Consider the following 26,038-nt stretch of genomic DNA (forward strand, 5'->3'; position numbering starts at 1 on the left):
CGTTAAAATTTTCCGCTCACGCTCACAAAATGGTGCGACTCAACCACAGATCCACACACACATATATATATATATTCGCTTCTCGCAAATTCGTTTGTGATTTTCGTCAAGCACACAGCATCCGATCGAACAGTAGCAGAAGTAGCAGAAAAGCAGTTTGAATACTGCATTCGATGTGAATAGAAGCGAATAAGCGATGCTGGCTGGTTACCGTTACGGATACTGAGGAAAAATGTAAACGTGAAAATATTTGATAAGCTTCCATAGAAATGGCATTCGCGTGTCGTCAAGAGAAAAATCAAAAGAGCACAACAGCACATCATCATAGACATTTTACGATTCATATATATTCATGACACGTCTCATTTGCTTCTCGCAACCATTGAAGCGCTGATGTTCTGGTCTCTATCTATGTATTTGTATGCATTTATGTAGTACGTCAAACAGGACGAAAATCGAGCAATCACAAACGCGCTTAAAACATTGTCAATATTTCTTTTAAAAGGAGGAAAGTCACAAACATACAGATACAAATTGAGAAAGAACGGCAGAGAGGAGAGGAGAGGAACAAGAGATACGTAGGCAACAAAAAGTATACGGAGAGAAATTCATAGGAGAAGCATCAATATGAAAATCAACAGACATTTAACAACATAAATATAAAACGTATAATTTGCCTTTTAAAAATCCAATGGGGAGGAAAAAAGCGTAGAAAGAGAGAAAAAAATGTATGCCGTTCAATAAAGTATTCATTGCATAAAATCACAAACTAATTGAAGGTGACTTCGTTACGAACTATTTAGATCTTCATATTATTATTTTTTTCATAGTTGCGTGCGTGTGTTGATGGCGACGACCAAAACGTCGTATTTTTATTTTTCAATTTCACTTGCCCCAGGGTGAAAATAATATTGTCAAGTAGATGATTAACAAACGTGAGAATTTTCACATAAATTCCATTTGATAAACACACATGAAATGTTGAAATGTTGCCCTATCGCCGCTCGTGTTCGAGAAAAGTAGAGAAGGAGAGAGAGAGAGAGAGAAAGAGAAAGATTACTAGTGATTAGATCCGATGAAATAATTCCAAGTTATAACTCGCTTCGGTAAAACGGAAAACATGAACACATAGAAATGTGTCGAGGACTTTAAGCTGCTAATCAAATATAAACGGAATGCCATGAGTTCAATGGTGAAAATGCCATTTTGAAAGAATATATGCAGAAAACGCGAGAGATGTAGAGAAACTGGCATGAACGCAAGTAGTTATCATCCACCCGAGCTAATCTCTGACTGAAACATCTAAATGAATGAATGGCATCATCAGAGCTCAAAGCGAAACAAATGGCAAATTAAGACCCATAATTATCAGTATCAGTGATTTATTGTTGTCTCTCTCTCTCTCTTCTATTTTGTTCACCCATACAAAAATTTTGCGTCAAAACTGAGTTGTATACTGTTGCTGGCGAAAAGTTTTGACATGTTGTTGGGTTTTCTTTTTTTTCCCCACACTTTCTCTCTCATTCTGTGTCGTAAATCCACATCACGCTTGAATTGAATGTTTTATTTCCATGTGTTGGCGATGTTTATTAAGCAAATGATTGGTATTATAACATACATAAATGAGTGGAATAATATCGAGGAGAGCAGAAAAACTTCGTTCATTTTTTGTCATACATAAAGACACCATCTGTCATGCCAAATAACCATCGAAACGATTATGTCATTTCCCAAAAAACCTAACCAATCTCGAATTCAAGTTGTACGTAGAGAAGCGCTTTCATTTAATTATTATGATGAAATAATCTCCGTAGATTTTCTGCATCACAATTATGATTAAAATTTGGTTCGACGGAATAAATGACATTCAAATGAATGTGAGAATGAAAGACACAATGAAATAGGAACATCCAAAGCCAGTTTATCATTTTCTGTCATTCAACGTATAACCGATACATACATTCAATGGAAATTGTTTGTCTTTTTTTACATTTAAATATATTATTTGTGACGATGGAAGTATAAATTCATTTTGCGTGAAGTGAGGTTAAAGAAGAGTATGAAAAACTTTTGTGTGTCAACACAAACCGCAAATGCATTGATCTAAGGGGAGACACGATCTATACATGATTCATTGCGATTTTCATATGAAAGGTGCTTGGGTAGTAGCCAAAAAACAGAGCATCAAACTCTATCAAATTTATTTTTTATAAATAATCGAAAACCCTTTTTCACACCAATAATGATTTCTTCGTTTTAAAGTACAAAAAGACCGACGAGATTCGTTTGATTGATTTATTTTTTTCGTGTTGTTTATTCCACATTGGTGTCTGCCCCCTAGGCATTGGTGATAAATGGAATAAAAGCAACGTTAAATTGAATAAAGTGATAAGCCATTCTCTCCATGTGAAGTGTTAATCTGTATAGAGTCAACGGAAATAGCTGAAAAACTTCCATGTTCATTTAACTTTTAAATAGTAAAACGAATATAAGAATATTAATTTCCCACTGTTACATGCGGTGAAACGTTAAATTATGCCACAAAATAACAATAGAATACATCACAAAGAATGCTTGTTGCTTAACAGCTTCGATATCAAGGAAAGTGACACCATTTTTCTATCCAATAGAACTTGTTCCTCTCTTTTATTCGCTTTCGCTGCTTTTTTTTCTTCAAGAAAATACTACTTTTGTGTTTTTTATTGTAGTTATTTCGAACATACATCATTTTTATTCGTTTTTCCGCCATCATTTTTTGGTGCATAGCTGTTTTATCGAAATCGTTCGTTACACTGTTGTACTATGAAGGGGATAACATGTTGCGTTACCACTTGGTTACAAGCGAGATATTTAGTATGCGATTTTAGCTGTTGCCAATAAGCATCCTTCGACTTTTTGAGTTTATATATACTATAGTTATCATTTTTTTGCTTATGCTTTCGCAAATATAATAGATGTCAAAATTGGAGCATCGAAACGCGAGAAGTGGATTTCGCGACTAGAAGCAACTGTTTGATTTTGATTTTCATTCCATTTTTGATCAAAGTCTGCAACTACACAAGATTCTATTTTTTATACTTGTCGACAGTAAAAAAATAATAATATCTATATCCTCTTAGAAATGTGTAGCAAAAAAAGCAATTCCACAGTTATATGAGCAATAGAAGATAAGAAAGACAAATAAATTCTACATGTGTACAAAAGAGAAAAAAATGTGGTTCTTTCCGAAACTATTTTTATATTGGAATTGATTTGCCTGCTGCGTTCAAATACGTTTTCACAAATTTAAATATATTCTGTTTGTTGCAATTTTATACTATGTTCAGTGCAAATATTATTAAATAGATTTTAATTTGGACCGAATATACAGTTTGTTACGTTTGCACATTTATTTAATTCCAATGAAATAGAAATCAAATTCGAAATGAATAAATTAATTGAATGCCAGCAACTATCTGTTGTTTGCTACCATTAGTTTATATGTTAGGTAAAAAATGGCACCACATACAGCTGAAGCTTTAAACAGACGATAAAAGTTACTTAACGTTCAATAATAATAAATAAGTCTGATTTTCTGGAATGAAATCGGATTATTTGGTCTTTGTCTAAGACGTCTTCTATCTAATTGACCATACACAGTTTAAATTTAAACATTTAACGGTGCGCACGATTAAGCATAGCGCTATTAAATGTTGTTGACATTGTTCAAAAGATAATGCGTTTTAAATAAATCAGAGACATTTTCAGTAAAAATAAAATTTCAATTCAACTGTTATGAAGACATTTCCATCACCAAATGCATTTTTTGAGTGAAAACTGTGTTTTTTGGTATGGTTGTGTGTGTGTGTGCACAAAACATTTATCATAATGGTCTTTTTCAAGGGAAAATCTATATATAAAAATATTCCCGACAATTTTTTTGTACTCGGTTTTATTATCATTGCAAGGCATCAACAAGATGTTACTGCCGGAAAATAGTAATGAGAAGAATCTAGGCAAAAACAACATAAAATATAAGTGTTTTTCTGAGCCACATTGCCGAAAACCATTATGCATGATTTTAGATGAGGTTTTACTGAAATTTCATATGGATTTTATCGCTTTAATTTGGTTCCAGTAAATTTGTCGATTTGTCTGTAGTACAGACTCTGTACGTTTTTATTATTCAGTTAATGCAGAGCAGCTCTACATTCCGTGTTTTTTTTTTACTTTGCAAGTACTTTTGCTAGTAGTGTGATAAGCTTTGGCAACATTTTTCGAAAATCATTATTATTAGAGAAAACGCATGCACTTTCCATTCCATCATCATGTACTTTACTGTGTGTATGTATGTCAACATACAACGAACACATCCATTTTGAACGAAATTCAATTTACTACTACGATGAGAGACATTTAAGTTGATTAGTTGGACGATGCCACTGAATTTAATTTCAAACTTTTAAACTATCGTTTGTTCACTTTCATGCTCTTTTCTGTGTTTTTCTTTTCTTGTTCCTTTTTTCTCTCTCTGTGGATTCCACTTCTCTTTCTGTCTTCGTTTCGGACTTTTTTCCATGCATAAAGGAGTGGCCATCCCTTCATCAATTGTGCAAGGTTTTTTTTCAAATAAAAAATGAGCTTCGAGTGACACCTAATGTAAATTAGCGATGTCATTGAATTTACTTTTGTATTTAAACGAGCAAAAATCTTTTCAACATCTGTTCTTTTCTCTTCGTACAATTGTATTTATGCTAAATTAGTACTTCTACTTTTTCTTTTCTTGACTTTGAATGAAATATACATACAACCTAGCATACATTAGCAGAGGATTCTATGTATACAAAATGTATTTTATGTTGACCACTAAACTGTATGTTCAAAATGGCGCTGCTGTCACATTTTACACTGTCTACTGAAATTGAATGAAAATATATGCAAACCGTAAATGGTAAGACGGACAAAATGTTGTCCCTATGTTCGAATGTCCGAACATTTCTCGGATCAGTCCAAAGAGTTCATTTCGGGCAGGCGAACTTACGGACAAAAAGACACTTTTTTTGTCCGTCCGTGTCCGTTGACACCTTTACTGAAATGCATAACCAAAATGTAATGTTGCTGTTTGTAGCGTCGCCACAATACTTAACACAAACAACTAAAACTCACGGTCATCAGATTTTGCGTATATACGCTGGAAATAAATTCGATGATAAATTCAGGCGGCGCTGTTAACATATTTGCCCCGAATGGTAATTGCAATGTTTTGCAAACCACGTTTTTTTGGGTTGTTGTTGATATTATTGATGCTGGTTGTGTCCATACTGTTTAAATATTTCGGTAGATGTGAATGCTGGCTATATGCAAGTTTACAAGTATTCCAATTGCGGTGAAACTTTCTCTCATTTACCAATTTCTAGCTCAAGTATAAAAATTATAGTCCCACATGTTATGGGGCAATAATGAAATGCCAAGCGTGCTTATTCATGTGTGAAAAAGAAACTGGGTTAACAAAAAAAAAACAACCACCATGCCAATTCGAATAATTATAATATTTTATGAAAGTTTATTTTACATATACTCGTACGACGAAAATGAGCAAAAGAAATGGAATTTCAATTTAAAATTTTGTAGAGTTGACATCAACAATAATGACAAAAAATATAGAAAATAACGTATAAAAAAACGACAAAAATGACACTTATTTTATGGTATATATTTATTCAAGCATGCATTTGAGTTCTCGTTGAGAGTTGGTATGACACCTGAATAGACGCATGCAAAACATCTGTCATAGTGTTGAGATATGTTGAACGTGATCCGCGAAAATGTGCTCCAGCTCACCCTCTCTCTCTCTCTTTCTCTCTCTCTCTCTCTTTGACACACACACACACGCCAACAACAAACTATAACAACGGCGGCAAACAATTTGCAATGAATGCAAATGTACTCGAATGAAAATGGAAATGAAAAAAAAAGAAGTTGCACGGCAACTGTGTATGACACCCGCATGAGCAATCCAAAACTAAGATGAAAATTTTGAGCGTAAACAACCAGCAAAGGCACACACACACAGTCATTTGATACGCGCCTGGGCTCTCAGCCATAACAATAATGTTCATCGCTCACTGCCCACGAACTGAAAATGGGCAAATACGCAATTCATGCGTGCGATCCAAATGCGAGAAGCGAAATTATTCAACGGTGACTCATAATTAAAACCAATCGCATATAAATTTTCATATCAACCGACGTGGCCATTAAAAATGTACCGAATGATAATTAAAGCCGACGTGCTTGGATATTAATATACACAACTATCTTAAGAATGCTTCGTATAAATATCAGTATAATTAAAGTTGGCATTTGGACATGAATTAAATGAGGTTGAGTCTCAGAGTCAAATAAATTGCTCCCAAATGATGTGCAAAAAATCACCAGTCTGTTTTGCCAACCCAAAGAGGCAGATTGTATGTATGTATGTATGCATGTGTTGGGTGTAATGTATTGCAATCACATTCGATTATTCTTTATCAAAACAATCAAATTGTTATATTCAGTCATGTCCCAAGTATATAAATATTTGGATTGCTGTAATTTAAAATCATATAAAAAAACGGTCGGTTTTTTCAGTGTCGTTCTCTCTATACATATAATAATATCCTGAGTTGATTTGTGTGCAAAAATCCGTTTTCTTTTTCATCTTCATCTTCCAGCAGCACAGTTTATTACATATAAATCAACGGTTGCATGACGTTTCAGTTTAATAATAATGATTCAAGTTTGAAACACACTTACGCTTGATGACATGAAAATGTTGATAAATATGAACGGGATAGGATAATCCAATAAGAGTACAAAACATACACATACATATAATACGCTAAATCATAATGCCGTAGAGCTTTAATGTCAATTTAAATAACGCATTCTCTTTCTATCATTCATTCTGTACATATAACTCTCAACTTACCAAATAAAATATAAAAGAGCGTTATGAATTTTCGAGGCGAATGTACTTTTAACGGGTTTCCGTTTATTGCATAAAATTTTCCCGCAAGCACAAGCAAAAACCATTGCACTCTGCAAATGGAATTTGATCGACAATAATATGTAATGTGTTACTTTTCTTCTCTCTATCCTCTCTGCCCGATAAAATGGACGAATGGCCAAGCAACAATAGTTGACACAATTTATACGTTGTATAGATTTTCTGTGGTTAATCTTTATTTCTGTTGTATTTATATATATCGGCGGTTGTTTTACAAAAGTTAATAATGCATTTAATTAAAATGAATTTATCGCATCGCAGTCATTTGTAAGAGAGAGAAGAAGAAAAATAAAATACTAGACAAACTTTACAATTTCTGTGTATTCATTTGTTCATGTAAAACATGTCGTGTATTTTCCAGTAATTTGCACACGCAATATGCAATTCCCAGTGCGCTACAAATTGTGCGAGTGTGCGCGTCGTTGTTCATTTGAAATGACTTTCACACAAAAGTTTTTGTGTATTGATTTATCTTTTGAATTTTAGATCAATTCCCATAGAACGTATTAAAAATGACTCAAGCGAAATTTCAAAATTGAACGCTTACTGTGCGCTCACACCGTTATATGACGAGATAACGAATGTAAATATTGAACTTTTGGATGGAACAATACATAATCCATAAAATCAACTTTGGAGTATATATATATGGAACAATGACAACCTTCGTACCGTGCATATATAAAAGATATATATATTTATATTTAACAACCGTTTGTTTGATAAAACAACAACAAAATCCATGGGGATATTTCTGTGGGTTATAGAATTCCTACCACTATGTATAGATCGTGTTTAGCATCAATAATTTTCTACCTGTATTTTTGCATTTTAAATAGTCAACACACTCACAATTCAAGAGTAGACACTTGACGATGTGCACATGAAAACATGTAAAGAGTTTTTCAGCATATTTTAAAGAAACAAACGTTGCTTTTTCTTTTGTAAATACTGCATTTTTTCAATACAAGACCAAATTGGAGCGGAGAATCGCAAGTCATTTTATTGAAACATTTCTCAAACAGTTATATTGATCTATATGGAAAAAAAGTGCAGTTGGTTTGAGATGTAAATTGTTCATGAAAGCTCTTAATTTATTATTGGTGTGCGTGTACTTTATTAAATTAGCACATGACTGTCATTTCAAAAATAGCATCCACGCTTACTGATTGAAAATCAATGAAATGATTCGTTACTTCAATGATTACTCGACATTCTAATTTGTAAACGACATTTGTCATATCAGTTATGTTTAAAATTTATGTAATAATTTTGGAAAATCTGATGAGACAGGAAAATGGAATAAGAAGACTGAAATAAGAACCGAATTGTGTCTACATATATAATATTGATTCACGACATTATCTACATCAAACTTGAACATTTCGCCTTTATTTCATAAAATATTGCATTTAATAGAAATAGAACCGATAAATTAGTCTTATGCAAATTGTAAAATGTTGTATGCAATAGTAATAAAATCGAAGTTTTGTCGTCGAAAACACACTACTGTATGGGTGTGTGTTCGTGTGTCGTTGAATCGAATGACAGTTTCGGAAAATCTGTGGAATAATAATCAGCAATAATAATAATAGATGCTGAATGTGATATGCATCACAAATATCGTGAGTGTATGTGTTCACGTTTGATTCGCATTGAACACATACAAATATTGAAAGCGAAAAAAAAAGAATTCGAAATCGAACCAGAAGAGTTTTGCCGACAGAGAAAGTTGCACTGGTACACAAAAAAAAATTCAAACACTCGCCATGGATGTTGAATGTGTGTTTCAATCTACACGAATTCAATTTGAAACGACACGCAGCAAAGACTGAACTTATCAGATAAGTTCGGGAAATTGACGTGAAACGGAAAATATAATTTTGATTTACCACGAATTGAAAATGTATTTTTTCTTTCATTTGCTTGCTTGATTCTATTCGTTTGCCATTTCGTTCATTTCGTGTGCAGTAATGCCATTTAATTGATAATACTTAGAAATGATATTTGACTTTTTGCATGAATGCATTCGATTGCATCTCCGTTGCGAGAACAGACATTTCGAGAAGGTTTATATACAATTAGATAAAATGTTCATCGAATTTGGCAAGTGAGAAAAATGAGATATTCTCCTTAAAAACACACATACACACATTTTCACCATTACTTTCAGAAATGGCTTCTTAAAGTTTACGAACGAACAAGCAAAACCGAAAATCAAACGATCAACGATATATATATATTGCATCGAATTGCATTTGGACAAGTCGATTATTCGATTTTTGTTACTGTTGGAAGCGAAAGCTTCTTGCTTAATTTAGCTTGGCAAAACTCAATCGAGCGTCAATAATCAAATAGACCAATCTCTCATTCGATTTTGGGTGTGTGTGGCATCATTACATTGCGCGACAAATAAAATCGAACAATATGATTTCGATAACAAGCAAGCTACATATTGAATCACTCAATTGAATCGAAATGGAAAATTGAACGCGAAATGTTTAAGGCAATGCTGTGTAATTCAATCGAGCATAATTATTATAAAATGTCTCGCATGTAACTGTATCCAAGTATTTGTATATTGGAAAACTACTTACCCCATAGTTCCATTGGAGAATGCCTTCAGCTCACGATTCAGGGTTGACTTAACATTGTTGTCCGAATAGAGGCCGATCGGTGAATTAAATTGTTTGTGAACTAATTTTCGTTGAACGGTTGCCATTCTCGATTGTTATTTTTTAACACTTCGTTGTTGATTTCTCTAGTATATAGCAAACAAAAAATGAAAGCGATTCGAAATAAACTCAATTCAATGAATTACTACACACGACCATTGCAGAAGAAAGGGGAAGAAGTCATCAATGAAGATTGGAGTAAGACAAAAAATGTTATTATTAACCCTCTAATGCATTAATTTTTTTTCGACATAAGACTTATTTTCCTATGATTGTTTTGGTTTATAATTCCTTAAAAAAATAATCGATATTCAAAAAATCGCATGGTTTTCTCAAAAAATGCTATTGACAAAATTCGAGAACAATCAAAACCATTGTTTAAACTGCAGTAAAACTGCTATAAACAAAGAAAATGATAATTTTTTTTATCAAATTTCTGTTTTCGAGTACAACCGTGTTTATAATTAAACAACCGATTTACATCCAGTTGTCAAATGACCGGAAAATGAAAGCCCTACTGAATGTATTTTAATTCATAAATAAAATCTTTTTTTTTTAATTATATATTTTAGACAATAATTTGTACACCATGCCTAAAGGCAGGGCTATGCACTAGAGGGTTAAGAAAAAAAAGAAACAGGAAGGAATTTGTTTGTCGTGTGCGTGTAATTGAAAAGTGAAAAAAATTGAAGAAAAACAATGTAATTACAATAAATCAAATTCTATCGCGTTAGAATTAAACTAAGATCTACTTGAAATTATTCGTTGTCGAGACGTTCGTTTTCTGCAAAAAAAAAGAGAAGAAAAAAACCAATGTTCATTAATAATGTATCGCTTTTGATTCGTTTCATTCATTATTTTGAATTTAAAGCAGTGCATTGAATTTGAAATAATAACAATTATTTTTTGAATTTTTTACACGTTAAAAAACTGCGTCACAGATTTTCGTCATTTTTTTTTTGTATTTCAATACAATTGTAATGCTCGAAGTGCTCTTTTTTCCGTCGCTCACGTAGAGCGAAAATGTTCTTTGTTGTATATTTTTTTTTATTTTGATATAAAAATAAATTTTTGGAATATTTGACAAGCATAATTATTAATGCAGTAAATCAAAAAAAAATTTGCATCCTGTTGGATGATTGTTGCAGTATGCTTTACGTTCTTCAATTTATGACGAACACTTCATTTGTGTATATTTATATGCACTTCAACTTGCCCATTCTCCTGCCACCTGAAAAACGAATATATTTGTTCGGATCATGTGAAGGACGTGGTGCAAGTATACCCATTCGGAAAGCGCATTTATGCATTTTGCATTTTTGTTCTGTTGCACTGCATATGCAGATGAGTGAACAGTTGATGCTGTTGCTGCTGCTTTGTTGTTGTTTTTTTTTTTATTTCTTTATTTGAATGCGCGTCTATTTTTTTTTATTTCGATAACAAAAAATTATTTAAATTTAAATAATGTATGCTTTTTTGTTAGCTCCCAGTGCACTTCTCTCTTTATCTATATGTGGAAGCCATAACAGATTCGAATAATTTTTCACTCCGATTTCGAATTGGTTGTTTGACTGTCGTGTTATTCTTTCATTCGCGAAGGGTAATCTCCACATGGAATATGAACGATGAGCTGATACATCTATGAAAATGTGTGTGATGCAATAGCATCCATGATCCACTCATATGAGATGCGACAAAAGTTCTTCTTGCTCGCTCGCTCTCTGTATCGCACAGTATCGCATTCCGAATGAAGCACGTTGTATGCGATCACGTTGATTATGTAAAATATTTTTTGTAAGCTGTCAGATGGAATATTTATTAATTCATATTCATTTAACAGAAAAATGTGCGTTTTCTCTCTCTCTCTATCTCTATGCTTTTCTCGGAAGTGAACTGAAAATGGAAGAGACCTGAGCGCAATGATGTCAAAAACGTAAAAAGTGCATCGTTAATCTCATTCGCTGTGATGCGGCATAGGCCATAATGAGCGATGCAGAGTTACTGGAATGCACAATCACTGGCAATCACAATGAGCACACACACACACACATCATACCGGAGAAAAATCGTATAAAATGAGAAATGATGTACATTGAACGACAGATAAATATAGGCTATACGGCGGCGGCTATAGCATTTAGTCTCGGCGTTAACAAAACGTTGGTTGGTCTGTTGATTGCTGGGTTGGTTGGTTGATTTTGGACGTCGTCGCATGTTGCGTTTCGTTGTTTATTCGTCTCAGACCCAGCAACTCATCATATTTGGATTTTACATGTTATGAAACCTGATATGGATTCAAAATCATTCAACATTGATACGCGCAGACCAGACCGGAGATAGACATACACACTGAGCCCCGAACTCATCGGAGTGAAAATGAATGAACCGCATAAAACATGAGTAGCCAAATGCTTGACGAATAAAATACCACCGAGAGATAGTGTGTTGGAACGGGGAAAGAAAAAAAAAGTGCACGTACGGCAACAACAGCAACAACACAATTGGATTTAAAATTAAACATACGAGAGAGAAAGAGAAAAAAAACGACAACCACGTCAAGCTTGCATATGCGAATATGGAAGAACACGAAAGGAAGAGATCGCTCGCGAGAGCGAACGAGTGAGAAGAAAAAAAAACTTGACGTTTTCCGTTGATAAATGATTGTTCTGTCGCGAAGTGCTATTGTTTTACAGCTTTTTATCTGTCATATACATTCATTTCTTCATTTACGAAAGTGATGAATGTATTTTTGCGCATAGTGTTTTCATATATATATATATTCTGACTGAACGTATTATTTTGCCATTCAAAACGTTTGCCCATTTTTTTCTCGCTCGTTTCCAACCCATTCACCATTTTAAATATGAATGTTTGGCGCGCGCTTTTTTCTCTCTTCATAGTGTTACCAACACTGTATTGAGTCCAATGGCTAAACAAAAAACATCGTTTAAATGCATCATTTTCAGTGGTTCTCCTGATGATTTCAATCACAACAACAACAATGTCAACGGAAAAAATAACGAGTTTGTTCTCAGTCGTTGTGATTGTTGATTGATATCAACCATCAAATAGATCCAACTTTAAGCGCGAAAAAATCTATCTTTTCATTCATCATTTTTGACTACGTGTTGATTAGCTGAATCCGCAAAAAACAGGTTTACCGCGCATTTTATTTCGAATTGCATTAAGATGCTTCCACAAAAAACTTAGCCAATCATAACGATCACAATTTTCAATCGATATACCAATTTCAATAGCCTTTATTGCATTGTATTACATAAATGGTTTGAAAAAATGCTGAACTCATCCACACACACACAAAAAAAAAACATAACCTTCTCACAGAGCCGGGGAAGATGTGCAAGTAACGGCTTAATTGGCTTAAAGCATTCAATAAATTACTTTGCTTGTAGCGATGAACGATTATCATATCAATGAAAATCTCTCGATTGTTCCATTTTTGCACATTCGGCTTTCGTTTTTCATTTTTAAAATAGCCATCTCGGCTACCATCACTTTCATATAAAAAAAAGTGACTGATGGATTGAATTTTATTGAATTACATGCACGCGCACACATACATCTCTGTCAGGCATTTAGATATATAATAATCTCATCGGTATATTCTATAAGTTTTTTTTCGGTTCTGTTTTTATTACAAGGGTTGCGCTACGCTACAGTTTTTACCACACAACGAATGATTGCAATGACAAGAGTTTTACTATCATTGGACCTAGAAGACATGATATTAATCTTATTCTATTACATTATCTGCACTCCGTGTTCTATATATATATGAAACGTTATAACATTTGACGCTCCATTTGAGTTGGTTTTGAAATTTCTATTCATTTCTCTTCGATTCATCGCTAAATTCACCTGCATCGGGTGTCAATAACAGCTTAAATCTCTCTAGCCTAAGCGACAACTTCAGCACGATTCTTCACTCGCACAGGAAATAAATCAAACGGATTACTGATGCCGGCTGCTGTTACTGATAACGATGACGACTCAAAAAATAAGATCAATCAGCATTTGGTCTTGCAAATTTAATCATGTGTGTTCAGTGAAATAAAAAAAAAAATCACTATATTTCCGTCAAACTGAATGGATTGATGTGGTGGTGACGCATTAAGCTTTTCGTATGTTCAAAAGAAAAGCCTAATTGTTCTTACGATACATGAAATGATAAAACCACATTGAGATTTTTCGTATGGTACACATAGCTCACAAAAAAAAACACACACACTAGTGAACATACATATCCCGAAAGCGCGTCCACCATGAAAATAACTTATATATCGGTTGAAAGGGCCACGAATTTTGAATGTAATCCACAGCATTCAGCTGGAACATGGAATAAAAAACCGTTTGCTTCTGCTGTTGCGATAACGATTTGTCAACGATTGGCTCCGAATGAAATTGAAAACGAAGCGAAATCGTATGTGATTAATGTACTTTTAATTGTATTTTTGTGTCATGTCAACTCAGTGTATCGGAATGGGTCGCTTTATTTTGTTTGCGTATGTGTGTGGTTGAATTTTATTTTATTTCTTATGAAAGAAGCCGCCACCAGGCAAATATGATCCAATGAAAATCTTGTCTTCTCTTTACCACATTTGACTTCACATGTGCCACTTATGGATTTTATACTTCAAGCTCAGCTGAATATGATGTGTATTTCGTACGTGACGCCAATACTTAAATAATCGGTTTTTTTTAAAAAAATATTCGTCGTTTCAACGAATTTCTGTTCGGTTTCCCTATTCTTTTGTTTTAGTTGATTCCCTATGTCTCGATACTTTTCCATTCTGACCTTTTTTTCTATTATTTATTCTTTTTTTATGCTGCTCTCAATTCAGCATGACAAGAAAAAAAATGCTGCTCGCCAAAATTACATCAAAACGAACATTTTTTTCGCCATATGAATTTGAAATGGTAAAAATAGACACAGATAAAAATCTCTTTTTTTCTTAATATTTTATAACATTTCGTGTTGAATTGATTGTGTCAGTTGTGTGTCTATATGTTGTTAATATAACATCGTACGTGGCCATCTTTCTGTGTTCGATAATCGATGGTCTGATCTCTCAACAGTCGAAAAATTGTCAAATGAACTATGAGAATCAAATTTTTTTTGACCAGTTTTTTCATTTTGACACAGCGGCAGATCTGAAACGATCATTTTTCGTATCGACCAAATTGAAATATATTCGAATGAAGTAAACACAATAACCACAAATGTCTACGAACTAAACGGATTTTTTTTCTTCTTTTAAATTACATTCGACTATATAAGAATGAGATACAAAGTGAAATCTCAGCGAAATCTCCCTGACTAATGAAATTATTGTTATTTCGACTGGAATCATCGGTATACGGTTACGGTCGTCATCAGCATTTCCGTTTGTTGAAACACACGCTTGCAAAAATACCGAGAGCAAACAATGAAAATATTTAAAATATTTCAATTAACCTTGTTGCTTACATGGAGCGCATCTAGACACACACACATACACACACAGCACATCCTACATGGGATGAAATTCAATTCAAAATGATGATATGATAGGACTATAATGTTCTGTATGCTCGTACAAAACAAAGAATACAATGTATTGTTAGTTGGCTGGTGTGCTGTTTGTAAGGCAGCACATTTCCCTTTTAGCTTCCAGCTTTCGGCGCGGCTTAGTTCACTTAGCCTTCGCTTTTCTTTTTATGTTTTATCATCGTTCGTTTCATGCGTTTTCTCTTTTTCAATTTCAGTAATGCCAATGCTGTGTACTGAATAATATAATGAAGAATTTTTTTTTCTTCTGTTTCTCTCTGTTCATCCAATTTTTGGGTGAATCCCTAATTTAATGAAAAATGTTAGTGCAAAACACACACACGAACACACACACACACCAATATAATGAAACCAAAGTGAAGTGGAGTATATATGCTGTTATGTCGTCGTCGCTGTTTGTCTTCTTTTTGTTTCTGTTAGTTATGCTTACCGCATGGAAAATTGAGTCGAAAACCACCAGTGATAGTTAATTTGAAAATTCACAGGCACTTGCCGCACACAAACGCACACCAAACTTTCTCAACGGAAACGAATTCTCGTGAAATAAAATATATTTTACTGCAAATAAAACCGTGAGATTTTTAATATCAGTGTGGTTGTACAGAGCGAAAATACACTGAATATCAGTGACCGGTTCGCGCATATTTCTATGCTTGCCTAAATACGCTAGGTAGCATAGATATGCCAAGCATAGCCGCAAACACAACCGACGCATCGCCGTTCACTCTATATGAACAATACACATGTTCGTTTATGCAGACGACCGTGCGCATACAATATAGCTCGAATCGAATGGTGGAAGGGTGCGTTGCGGCTTGCGTCTCCGCTATGCTTAGCATAGCTATCAGGCATAGAAATATGCGCGAACCGGTCACTGCTGAATATACGAAACGATGGAACAATAAATACTTAGTATTGAAAAATGCGAGAGAGTATTATGGTTTTAACAATTTGCGTTTTTCATTCACATTGTCATCTATATCTTTGGCTGGCGTACGTTCTCTTTTCATTTTTCTTTTAAGAATAGGGCACCATATGTGAGTATGTTAAAAATACTGTACCAGCAACAGATGAATGAATTGACGGGAAAAATGTGTGTGTGTGTTTTTTTTCTCTGGTTCCCTCGCACCCTTTTTTCGTTCCTGATCGAGGAAAATGAAAAACGAACCCTTGACAGAGAACATTCTCTCGAAATGTGGAATGGGACCAATAGCGTCTAGTTTTATTAAAATTGGAGCTTTAATATAGAAAAACGTTGATACACACAACAGTGGGGAGCAAGTAATGATGATGTTGAGGTTTCCAGTGGTTTTATTTTGCTACAGCCACATTATATATAATACACAATTACACATAGATAGAAAATTCCACACATTGTGAACACATTTCGAACGAAGGGAGAAAATGATTGTACTATTGATGAAAAATAGGCCCCTATCTCTTTACACAGAGACGAAAAAAGAAGAAGAGAGACAGACAGATAATCTCAGACCAAAGTACTTTATGGTCTTTTAAAATTGAATAGATTTTCTATTGGCGAATAGTATAATACGAATAATAAAACGAGAAATCAATTTACAGTTTCCGTAACAATATTAATAATAGAACATTGTTCAATACGTGTACAAAACTCACTGGTACTCGATATGGTCGTGATCGCTGGTCTTCTGAGCTTACAGTCCAACCTATTGTCAGCAATTTTCTTTATTAATAGGCAATGCCTATTAGACATAAACCATTTTAGTTCTTACAATTTCATTTTGAAGGAGTAATCTGCATATCTCAATATCATAAAAAGAAGAATTTTTAACAAACAGAAAAAAAAAATGTTTTTTTTTTTGCAACAAACCAAATGAATGGCACCGAAAAATATGCAATCAACTACGTTACGGCAAAGGGAAAAAAAACCAGAACAATAGTTAAGAAAATGACATACAAGCCACGGGAACGGAATGAACGTAGAATATCTTTATTGTTCTAAATGCATATAACAACGTGGATCGAACGCTTTTGTGAAGATTATTATTGTAATTCAGTAGTTGAAAAATGCCTGGTCGATTTACCGTTTTTTTTTATTCAAATAGACAATAGTATGCAACAAAAACTTGGATAAAAGACATACTGTGCAAGAAGGAGTGTATCGAATCCATAGAGGAGAGACAAATATTTAATATTTCAAAAATCTTTGTTTGCTTGTTTAATTTTTTTTCTTCTTCGTCATTCTTTACTGAGTAGTTGGCGAGCATTGTTCCCGTCATCATTGTTATTGTCAAGTATCACTAAAATGATAAAATCAAATGAAGGAAAGATGCACATGGATGTTGCAAAAGAAAAAGAATTAATAAAGAGTGGGATACAAGAGGATCGGTATTGTGAGCGCGAATCAATGTTCCATCGAAATAAGAGAAGAATGGCTGTATTAAGCTTCTTTTTTTATTTCTTAAGTAGTCTTTATTTATTCTTCTTGCTCAAATCCAAACTGATTGATAGACGACGACCACAATAACGATAAATTACAATCAATTTATAGATGACTGGTTAATATATATTTTCTCTGATATTCACCAAATGATCGAATGGATGAACTATCCACTGGCAATTTCTTTCTTTCGTCTAAAAACTGAAAAATCCGCAACTCAAACATAAATCTGTGTAAGTCATCGGTTTAATATGCTGACATTGTTCAATAATCCATATGTTTTTCAAAAATAAACACAATATTACCGAAAATGATAAATTTAATACTGATGAAACGCTTTTAAAACTGTTTTCTAATAAGTGAAGCGAACCGAGAGAAATGGTAATATGCGATAAATTAAATTGATAGCCAAACTTTGGTTATGGTTTGATAGACATCAAGAGGCCAGTGTATGCATGTGATCGATCGGCTAGTAGCTGGATAATGTGTCAAATGAATTAACCGACCGGTTTATATGCTCGCGCCTCTTGCATCGCACATATATCTTTGTTTTGGCCGATGCGAGAGTCTCTTTAACTATCGTGCATGAGAACGGGTTGTGTAATAATTTTGCGTTGAATAATCCGATTCGTAAGCCTACAAATTGTAACATGGCAAGGATTTTGTGAGGATGTGTGTCTATGTGTATAGATGTTCGATAAATTAGCCTAACATGTATCAATGCCCACCAAAGTACACATCACATTACACATTTTATGGAGTGATCTGTACGGGATTCCATACGTACACACACTTACGAATGTTAAAAATCAATGGGGCGATTCACGGTCGATATTATGTTTGCTCATTTTTGCTTACTGTCAAATATTGAATACGTTATTTATAATGCAATTGACGACAGTCTAGTCATTTTTTCTCTATATTTTTTTCATAATTTTTTTTTTCTGATCTCATTCATCGAAAAATGTTTTCTCTAATAGTGATTTCCCCCAAGGTGAAAAAATATATATTTCCCATTTTCATGGCCTTACAACTAAACTTTATCTCTCTCTCTCTCTTTCGCGGGAAACGAATTAAATTCGATTGTATAACAAACCGTTGATTGCCATTGTTTACTTGTTGCTTCTGCTCATTTCTGTCTTCTGTTTCAACAATCATGCCGTTTTTCTATTTCGTTGGCCAGCAAGCAATAGACTGGAATAGATATTAGCCACACGCACATACATGCAGACACACACACACACACACACACACACCAGTCACCGATAATGAAAATTAATTGTATCTCCAAACAAAACTAATATCATTGGCTCAATATAAGGAGATAGATGGAAACAGAGAGATAGAGATAGAAAGAGATGATGTTCAAACCGGATCAAGAAATCAATCAATGTTTGCACTGATTTAAGAAAATAATTACAATCTTTATGTTATTTACAGTGCATTGGTCCAGAAAAATCAATTTCATTTCATCCGCGTCGTCTGTTCGATCGCTTTCGATAAACAATTGACATCAGAGAACGCAACAGCAATGGACATATAAAATGCATACAACAATTTTATATTAAGATGAAAGGCAGATGAAGAGCTTTTTCGCTTTTTAATCGGCACGATCAATTTTCGTTGGGTGTTGCGTACAAATCCATGCATTTTTCATTACGTCAATATATGGATTGATACAGACGATGTTTTATCGAATGCATTTCGAACCACCAATGACGTTTAAAATGTAATTGTGTATCTTGATTTCGAATGTAATTAATTGAAGCTAAAGGACATTCAAGTGGAAATTGATTGAACAATGAATTTGCACATTTCGACCTATAATATACGCATGCATCTGAATATATTATAACACACGGTGATAGATTTGATGGATTGTATTCAAATATGAAGCCTTCAAATGATATTCACATTTAATATTGGCATTCAAGGGGCTTCTAATTCGGCTGCGTACTCATTTTGTCGCAGGTTTAATTCAATTTAAAATTCGTCGAAGTTTGCACCAATTCTGCAAATTTCCACAAATCCCTACGAATGTCACGTTCGTGAAAATTTACTGAAATGTGACGTGTGTGAGCTAAAAAAAGAAAGTTCAAAATCCAAGTAAAAAGCTTCTTGGTTTTTCGTGTATTAACTGCAGTTTCTTTCCCACTAAGCAATATAAATTGTCCATAGTCATGTTTGACGATTGTGTCATCAGTATTAAATGCAATTTTCTAAGAACTTTGTTGAGATTGTGATTAAACGTGATTCAATAATTTGACGACGATTCGTGATCAAATCAATATTGTTCAGCCAACATCGGTAGTGTGTCTGATAATCAAATCTATCCCCATATACACAATTTATTTAATTTAAGTTCCACTTTTCAATTGCGTTTATTTGTTTTTCTTCCATTTTCTTTCTTCTTTTTAGATTAAAATCACACTTTATTTGCTACATTCTGCATTCGGGGACTGTTTTATATGAACAAACACACGCACATGCACATATTTGCCTCTTAGGCAATAAGCATTACTCCCACCGCCGCTTTCAAAAAAAAAGTATCATCTATTATTATTCTATCTGGGCCCTTTATTGAAAATTCGTCATTTGAAATAAAGAAAAAAAAATGTTTTCAAACAATGTCACATCTGACTGTAATTCTAGTTAACTGTAATCTATTTTTCGTCTTTCGTTTTTGTGTGTTGTGGATAAATTCATTGGTCTCTCATATAAAAATGTTTGAGTAAAGTAAAATGCAAAAGATTTGAAAGTTGAGTCATAGTTAAGGGTCATTTTTGATGCAACGAATGCACGAAAAAGGATCGGGTGATTTGCAAAGTGTGATTGGTTTGCCAATGATTATGTGTACGAAACGAAGAGGAACAGAAAAAAAGTCAAATATCGACTGAAAACGTTCAATTCTGTGACATTCGATACAGAAATTTATGTGGAAATGCACAACACCAATGACTTCAAAATCCAATGTATTATACATTCGAACACATCCATCGCTAATCAATCGAATTTTATGGACATTGAACATACAACGCGCACATGCATACAAACACACACACACAAAATCGATGCACACATTAACTAAACCGCTATCGCCACCATCGTCAAATGAATGGATATCAACCGGTACGGTGTGTCTTACTCGTACATCGAATGATAAACTTGCATACGACGTATACGATTGCAATACCGTGTGATGCGATATTATGTGATCCATTACATATGAAGTGAGTGAAGTGAGTGTGTATGTATTGGCTTTCACAAACAAACCTCATGTCCCGTATCCATTGAAAGATGTTTTGACCACGTTTTATGCTCGATTTTGGTGTCTGAACAAAAACATGATTATTTGACCATGCGATGTTCATCTCATCGTATATGCTGACTCATATTGAGGTAAATTTGCGTGATGCACAATCCCAAACAATCGCTTTTCAACCTTTATGCATTATATTTCAAATGGTTCCATTTCTTTTTCTGTTCGTCTTTTTTACTTGATTACTGCATACGAAATTAAAGGAAAATATTTGTCATTTGGGTTATCTGCCAAAAGTTGAACGAATACGAATGTAAAAAATATGAACCAAAGACAGTTTTTTGAAGAAAATGATGAATGATGGAATCAATCCGAGCATATTTCGATTAGATAGAACATTTATGGGGTACTTGATGCATTTGGTGAGATTGATATATAGCTATATTCCTAGGAATATACACTATATTAATCAAATCGGTATTTATTTAGAAAGAGAGAGACAGAGAGAATTGTAGAATGGATTCTATGTATAAATATGTCGCATCTTACTACTGGGGTTGAATTTTTTTATATCTGATTTAATAGTGTATGCAACAGAGCCGAAGAGAGTTAGTGTTTGAAATGCAATTATAAGTTGGAATATGTTCCAATATTTGAGACACTTATATGCACAACAAAATGACCAATCCAATAGTGCATTCTTGAAGTTTGCCATACAATCACTTAACCAAAGCACACATAAAACTCGTTAGATTTTGCAAGTTTTGGATGATGTATATGATAAATTCACATTCCTTATATTCACCAGCACAATATTGATTGAGAACGTGAATGCCCGCAATTTTGAATACAATGTTCAATTTAATACACAAAAATGTTTGGTCGAATTTTCATGCTTCCCAATCAGAATAAGCATTAAAATTCAAGACCGAAAAATATGTTCTTCTTCGAAAATTTCAGAAGTGGTTGCACATTTTTTTTTTCGATTTTTAGCTTAAAACGACAATAATGTTTTACTGGCATTTCTTGTTTCACAAAATACCCCACTACACATTTTTTTATAGAGTTTTGGTAGAACATAGTTTTAGGGTTCATGAACAATTTTTGATAAGCATTCTATTATTTTCTATTCTTTCTCTTATGCTCGAGGACCTTGAAAAATTGAACAATTTTTTTTCTGAACTAACCTAATACACATGTATCTATACACCAATTCGATTTAGTCGATGAAAAGATAAGTATACATTGATTTCACCAATAATATTCGATTTAAAAATTGCCGAGTCGAAAAACGGTATTTACACAAAATTTTGTGGTTGACCACTGGTCCATGTTAAAGTACTTATTCATATTTCATTGTATGTTAGTTTGTCTGTATTTGTACACTCTGCCTCCCTCTCATATTAAATATGCTTATTTACTCGTGATGAATCGATATGATACATCACAAATTATTTCCGCAAATAGAAATTTCCAATCATTAATTATTTAATTAATAACTGATTGGTCTTTGTTTGCAAAATGACAATCGATAAATATGACATACTCGAGAATATTGAATTTCTCAAAGCAATCACAATGTAGATTCCTTGATAACAACAAAACGATGCAAAACAGCAAAGTAAACGCCATCATTTCTCGCATTCATTCGTCCAATTAAATTGATAGACAACTCTAGTATAACACAATTCATTTTCATTATTCATGAAATTCCACAACGCAACGATTTTAATATGAAAACAATTCTGTGATATCTCTGTGTATATATTTATAATAATTCGAAGAATACCAAATATGTATTTATTACGTAAAACATAAATTTGATTTGTTTGTCACTCAATTATTAGCTATTAACTCAAATAATTTCATTCATTTTGCTGGATTTTTCTTGCTCAATTATTTACAAATGATCGAAACATTTAAACGGTGTCACGTGATTGAAATTGAAAAATACCAGATGCAATGGAAATAAAATTGATGGAACATTTTTGGTTCGCAGATCTGATTGACACATGACGAATTGTAAATTCGTAGAACAAAGCCGTAGATTTTAAAACAAAAAAAATAAACACGCTTGACGCGCATGCATACACAATACAATGTTATCAAAACACATTGTAATTTAATATCTCATCATTATGGCATTACACTCAGATTAAGTATGGGAAATTAATAAGCAATTGAAACAGGTGTTTAATGTCGTGTGATAATATTACATTTAAAATAATGGTTTGGCAAATTTTAGAGAGAGCAAGCGGGAATTATGGGAACATTTTCATTTCATCGTTTGAATGTTGTCCATAAAAATTCAATTTGAAATTCCATGTTTAGTGCGCATTTCCAATTTTATTGTCTAATTTGCATGATTCACACCAATTTGTATTTAATGCAATCATATTATTATATTTTTTTAGATATATCGTATCGCTCGCTACGGTGTTACATTTGCCGACATTTGTTTCGCCGCCGACACGAAAATATATATCTAGTGCGAGTACAAGAATGAAATTTAAAATGTAATGAAAAAGAGAACGGTTCACATTAGGCATACGTTTGATAAACACAAATTTGTTCAAGAAAGAGTGAGACAGAGAAAGATAGTAAAATGTAATTTTGATTTTCAATGCATACACTGTGTATGGTACACACATGTTTTATATCTCTCTTCGTTTTATATCATTTTCAAAAGATGCGCAAGATTGCTCCAAAACACACGGAAGATATAAGGATTGTTCGTCTTCTTATTTAATAAACAAAAATCTACATAATGTTGAGACATTTTAATCGAACGTCGTTATTTTCGAAATAGAGGTATAGCTTTTGATTTTTCCTTTTGCGTGATTTAATTTAAAAAAAAAACTACTGTTATAATAAAATAATATTAGCGGAGTAGGTTTCAAAAATTTCGAAGGTGTGTAACCCCCTCCTCCCCTATCTTTTCTGCTATAGTACTGTGTCGGTCCTTCTTTTTCTTCTTCTTTTCAGATATTTGTAGTGTAATTTGTGATGTTTCATTGCTACTCTTTCGATGTTAAAGTTGGTTCCAGCAATGCCATATTTTGCCACATATATTCAAATGTAATGAATTACAAACGAACTGTAGATGTTTGCCACTTCAATTGTACCATTCTGTGATTTGTTTTGCGAAATTTCGCATTTTGCACCCAATGCGCTCTCGCTACCCACGTCATTTGCTGCTGCTACAGCTTCTTTGTGGAATTTATTTGAAATCTCGTTTTGATGTTCAAGTTAAGCTGCTGTTTTAATTATAAATTTCTTGATACAGTTTTTGATATCTCCCTCTCTCACCACTGCCCCCTTCTCTCTCTCTCTTTCTCTCTCTCGGGTACTATGTATGTTTTCAGTCAGTTGCGTGGTTTTAATATTACGAAGCACTTATGTAAGTATGTTTTAAAGGTTTCGCATTTTATCTTCCAACATCGTTCACTCTTCGTATATAATATATATATATTTTTTCATTCATCTTAACTGCTGGTTATTTTCAATTTTTTGAGAACTCAACAGTTGTTGTTCTTCTTGTGTTGAACAGTAAGATGAAAGATAATCCATGGTGTAAGGCGCGGACATATACGCGGAAGTAAAGTAATTGCCAATTCACACAAATCCTAGTGAATTTTAAATTAAAATTATGGCTTCACTTAAAATGATATTTTTCCCTTGTTAATATTTATTTTTGTATTATTTTTGCAATAAAATGCCATTATCGTTTTTTTTGAATTTTTTCCTGTTTGTCTCATACACAAACATACTCTTACACACATTGAATGTCATTAAAGAACAATCTCAAACAAATAGCGTCGAATGTGAAAAGTACAGAATTTTATGTATTTACTTATAACAGCAGCAAAAATGTTTTAGGTAAGATATACAGATGATTATTTCCATTTTGCAATCCTCAATGAAAAACGAGTTAATGCCAGCTAAAGCGATAATTTTTCGTTAAAGCGAATAAGTGAGTCGTAGTTGCTTTGACACGATGAGCACGTCAATGCATCGATTTCAATGTGGTGTTTGTAAAAGCACTTGGTATGCATGTATGCTGTGTCGCTGGCAAAACAGCGAAGAAGAGAGCATCAAGATATGCAACAACACCATCATTCGAAATGATATGCTTGACGCTTGTCAAAATACCACGAATGCAATACGATTTGAAGCATTTGAAGCATTGGTACAGCCACATTCACGACTCGTTACGGTCTCGATGCAGACGGGAAAAAGTGTGAGTTGAAGAGTGTGTGTGTGTGTGTGAATGTGAAGTTGAATTAAAAGAGACGAACGAGAATTGTTCATATTAAATATGTATGATTTTAGTTAAAAGGTTTTACTAATATCATCACAATCAGACAGACGAACAGTTTTATGGAGCAGACACACTGAAAATCTAATTTTTCCATTTATGGACAAATTTACTGTAATATCACTATTTATTAAATAAATAAAGAGGCTTACGTACGCAAGCTGACTTTTCCGCATGGAACCGAAATTTTGGGAATAAACTGAAATCATGGTCTTTGTATGGTTGCAGTAACTTAAATTACCGTGAAAACTTGTGAATATTATTTTCTTATCAAAATAAATAATCACACCAAGTTTAAAGAAATTTCAATCCAAAAAATAGCCTGTTCAAAGTTTCAGGTCATTACGGTACCACAAAGGCAAGTCTTTCATACAAAAATGAAACTTTTTGTGGATTTTTGTATGAAAAGTGTGTGAAAAATTGATTGCATCTTAAAACTAACATCAGGTTCGGGTTTCTCCCCCCTCCACTACTCATTCATTCAGCGTTCAAATTGAAAGAATATCATTTTAAGGCATTTTTCTCATAAGTGCCTCTTCACAGTCTAAGTTTTACACCGATCAATCAATGTCGTTGAAAATTTGACCAGATTTATTCCTCGTAGTGCCCAATCATCCCGTGAAGTCACATTTTGAATTTCATGTCTGAGCACGAAACCATCGTGTCACCAAAATGGTTGAGAAATGATCAAAAATGTATGGATGTGGGATTGTGGGTACTCCATTCGGACCAAAAAAAATTACACCGGTCAACAGATATTGCTCAAAAACT

At 33.5% G+C, this 26,038-nt stretch overlaps 1 protein-coding gene across 3 annotated transcripts in view; it reads right to left on the reverse strand.

Moving 5' to 3' along the window:
• Positions 1 to 26,038, reverse strand: part of LOC116338793 (putative cyclin-dependent serine/threonine-protein kinase DDB_G0272797/DDB_G0274007) — a 144,024-nt gene that overhangs the window by 67,170 nt on the left and 50,816 nt on the right. For 2 of the 3 annotated variants that reach the window (XM_031764276.1, XM_031764291.1), the window contains exons 2-3: positions 10,412 to 10,486; positions 9,625 to 9,788 (exon numbers count right to left, since the gene is read on the reverse strand). In XM_031764276.1, the coding sequence (XP_031620136.1) occupies positions 9,625 to 9,749 (125 nt within the window). In that variant the 5' untranslated portion in view covers positions 9,750 to 9,788; positions 10,412 to 10,486. The remainder of the gene's footprint in view (positions 1 to 9,624; positions 9,789 to 10,411; positions 10,487 to 26,038) is intronic. The other variant, XM_031764284.1, reaches the window with a different exon arrangement.

Source organism: Contarinia nasturtii, unplaced genomic scaffold, assembly GCF_009176525.2.
Source record: "Contarinia nasturtii isolate CC-2019 unplaced genomic scaffold, AAFC_CNas_1.1 Cnas_scaffold_78, whole genome shotgun sequence".
Classification (NCBI taxonomy): Eukaryota; Metazoa; Arthropoda; class Insecta; order Diptera; family Cecidomyiidae; genus Contarinia; species Contarinia nasturtii.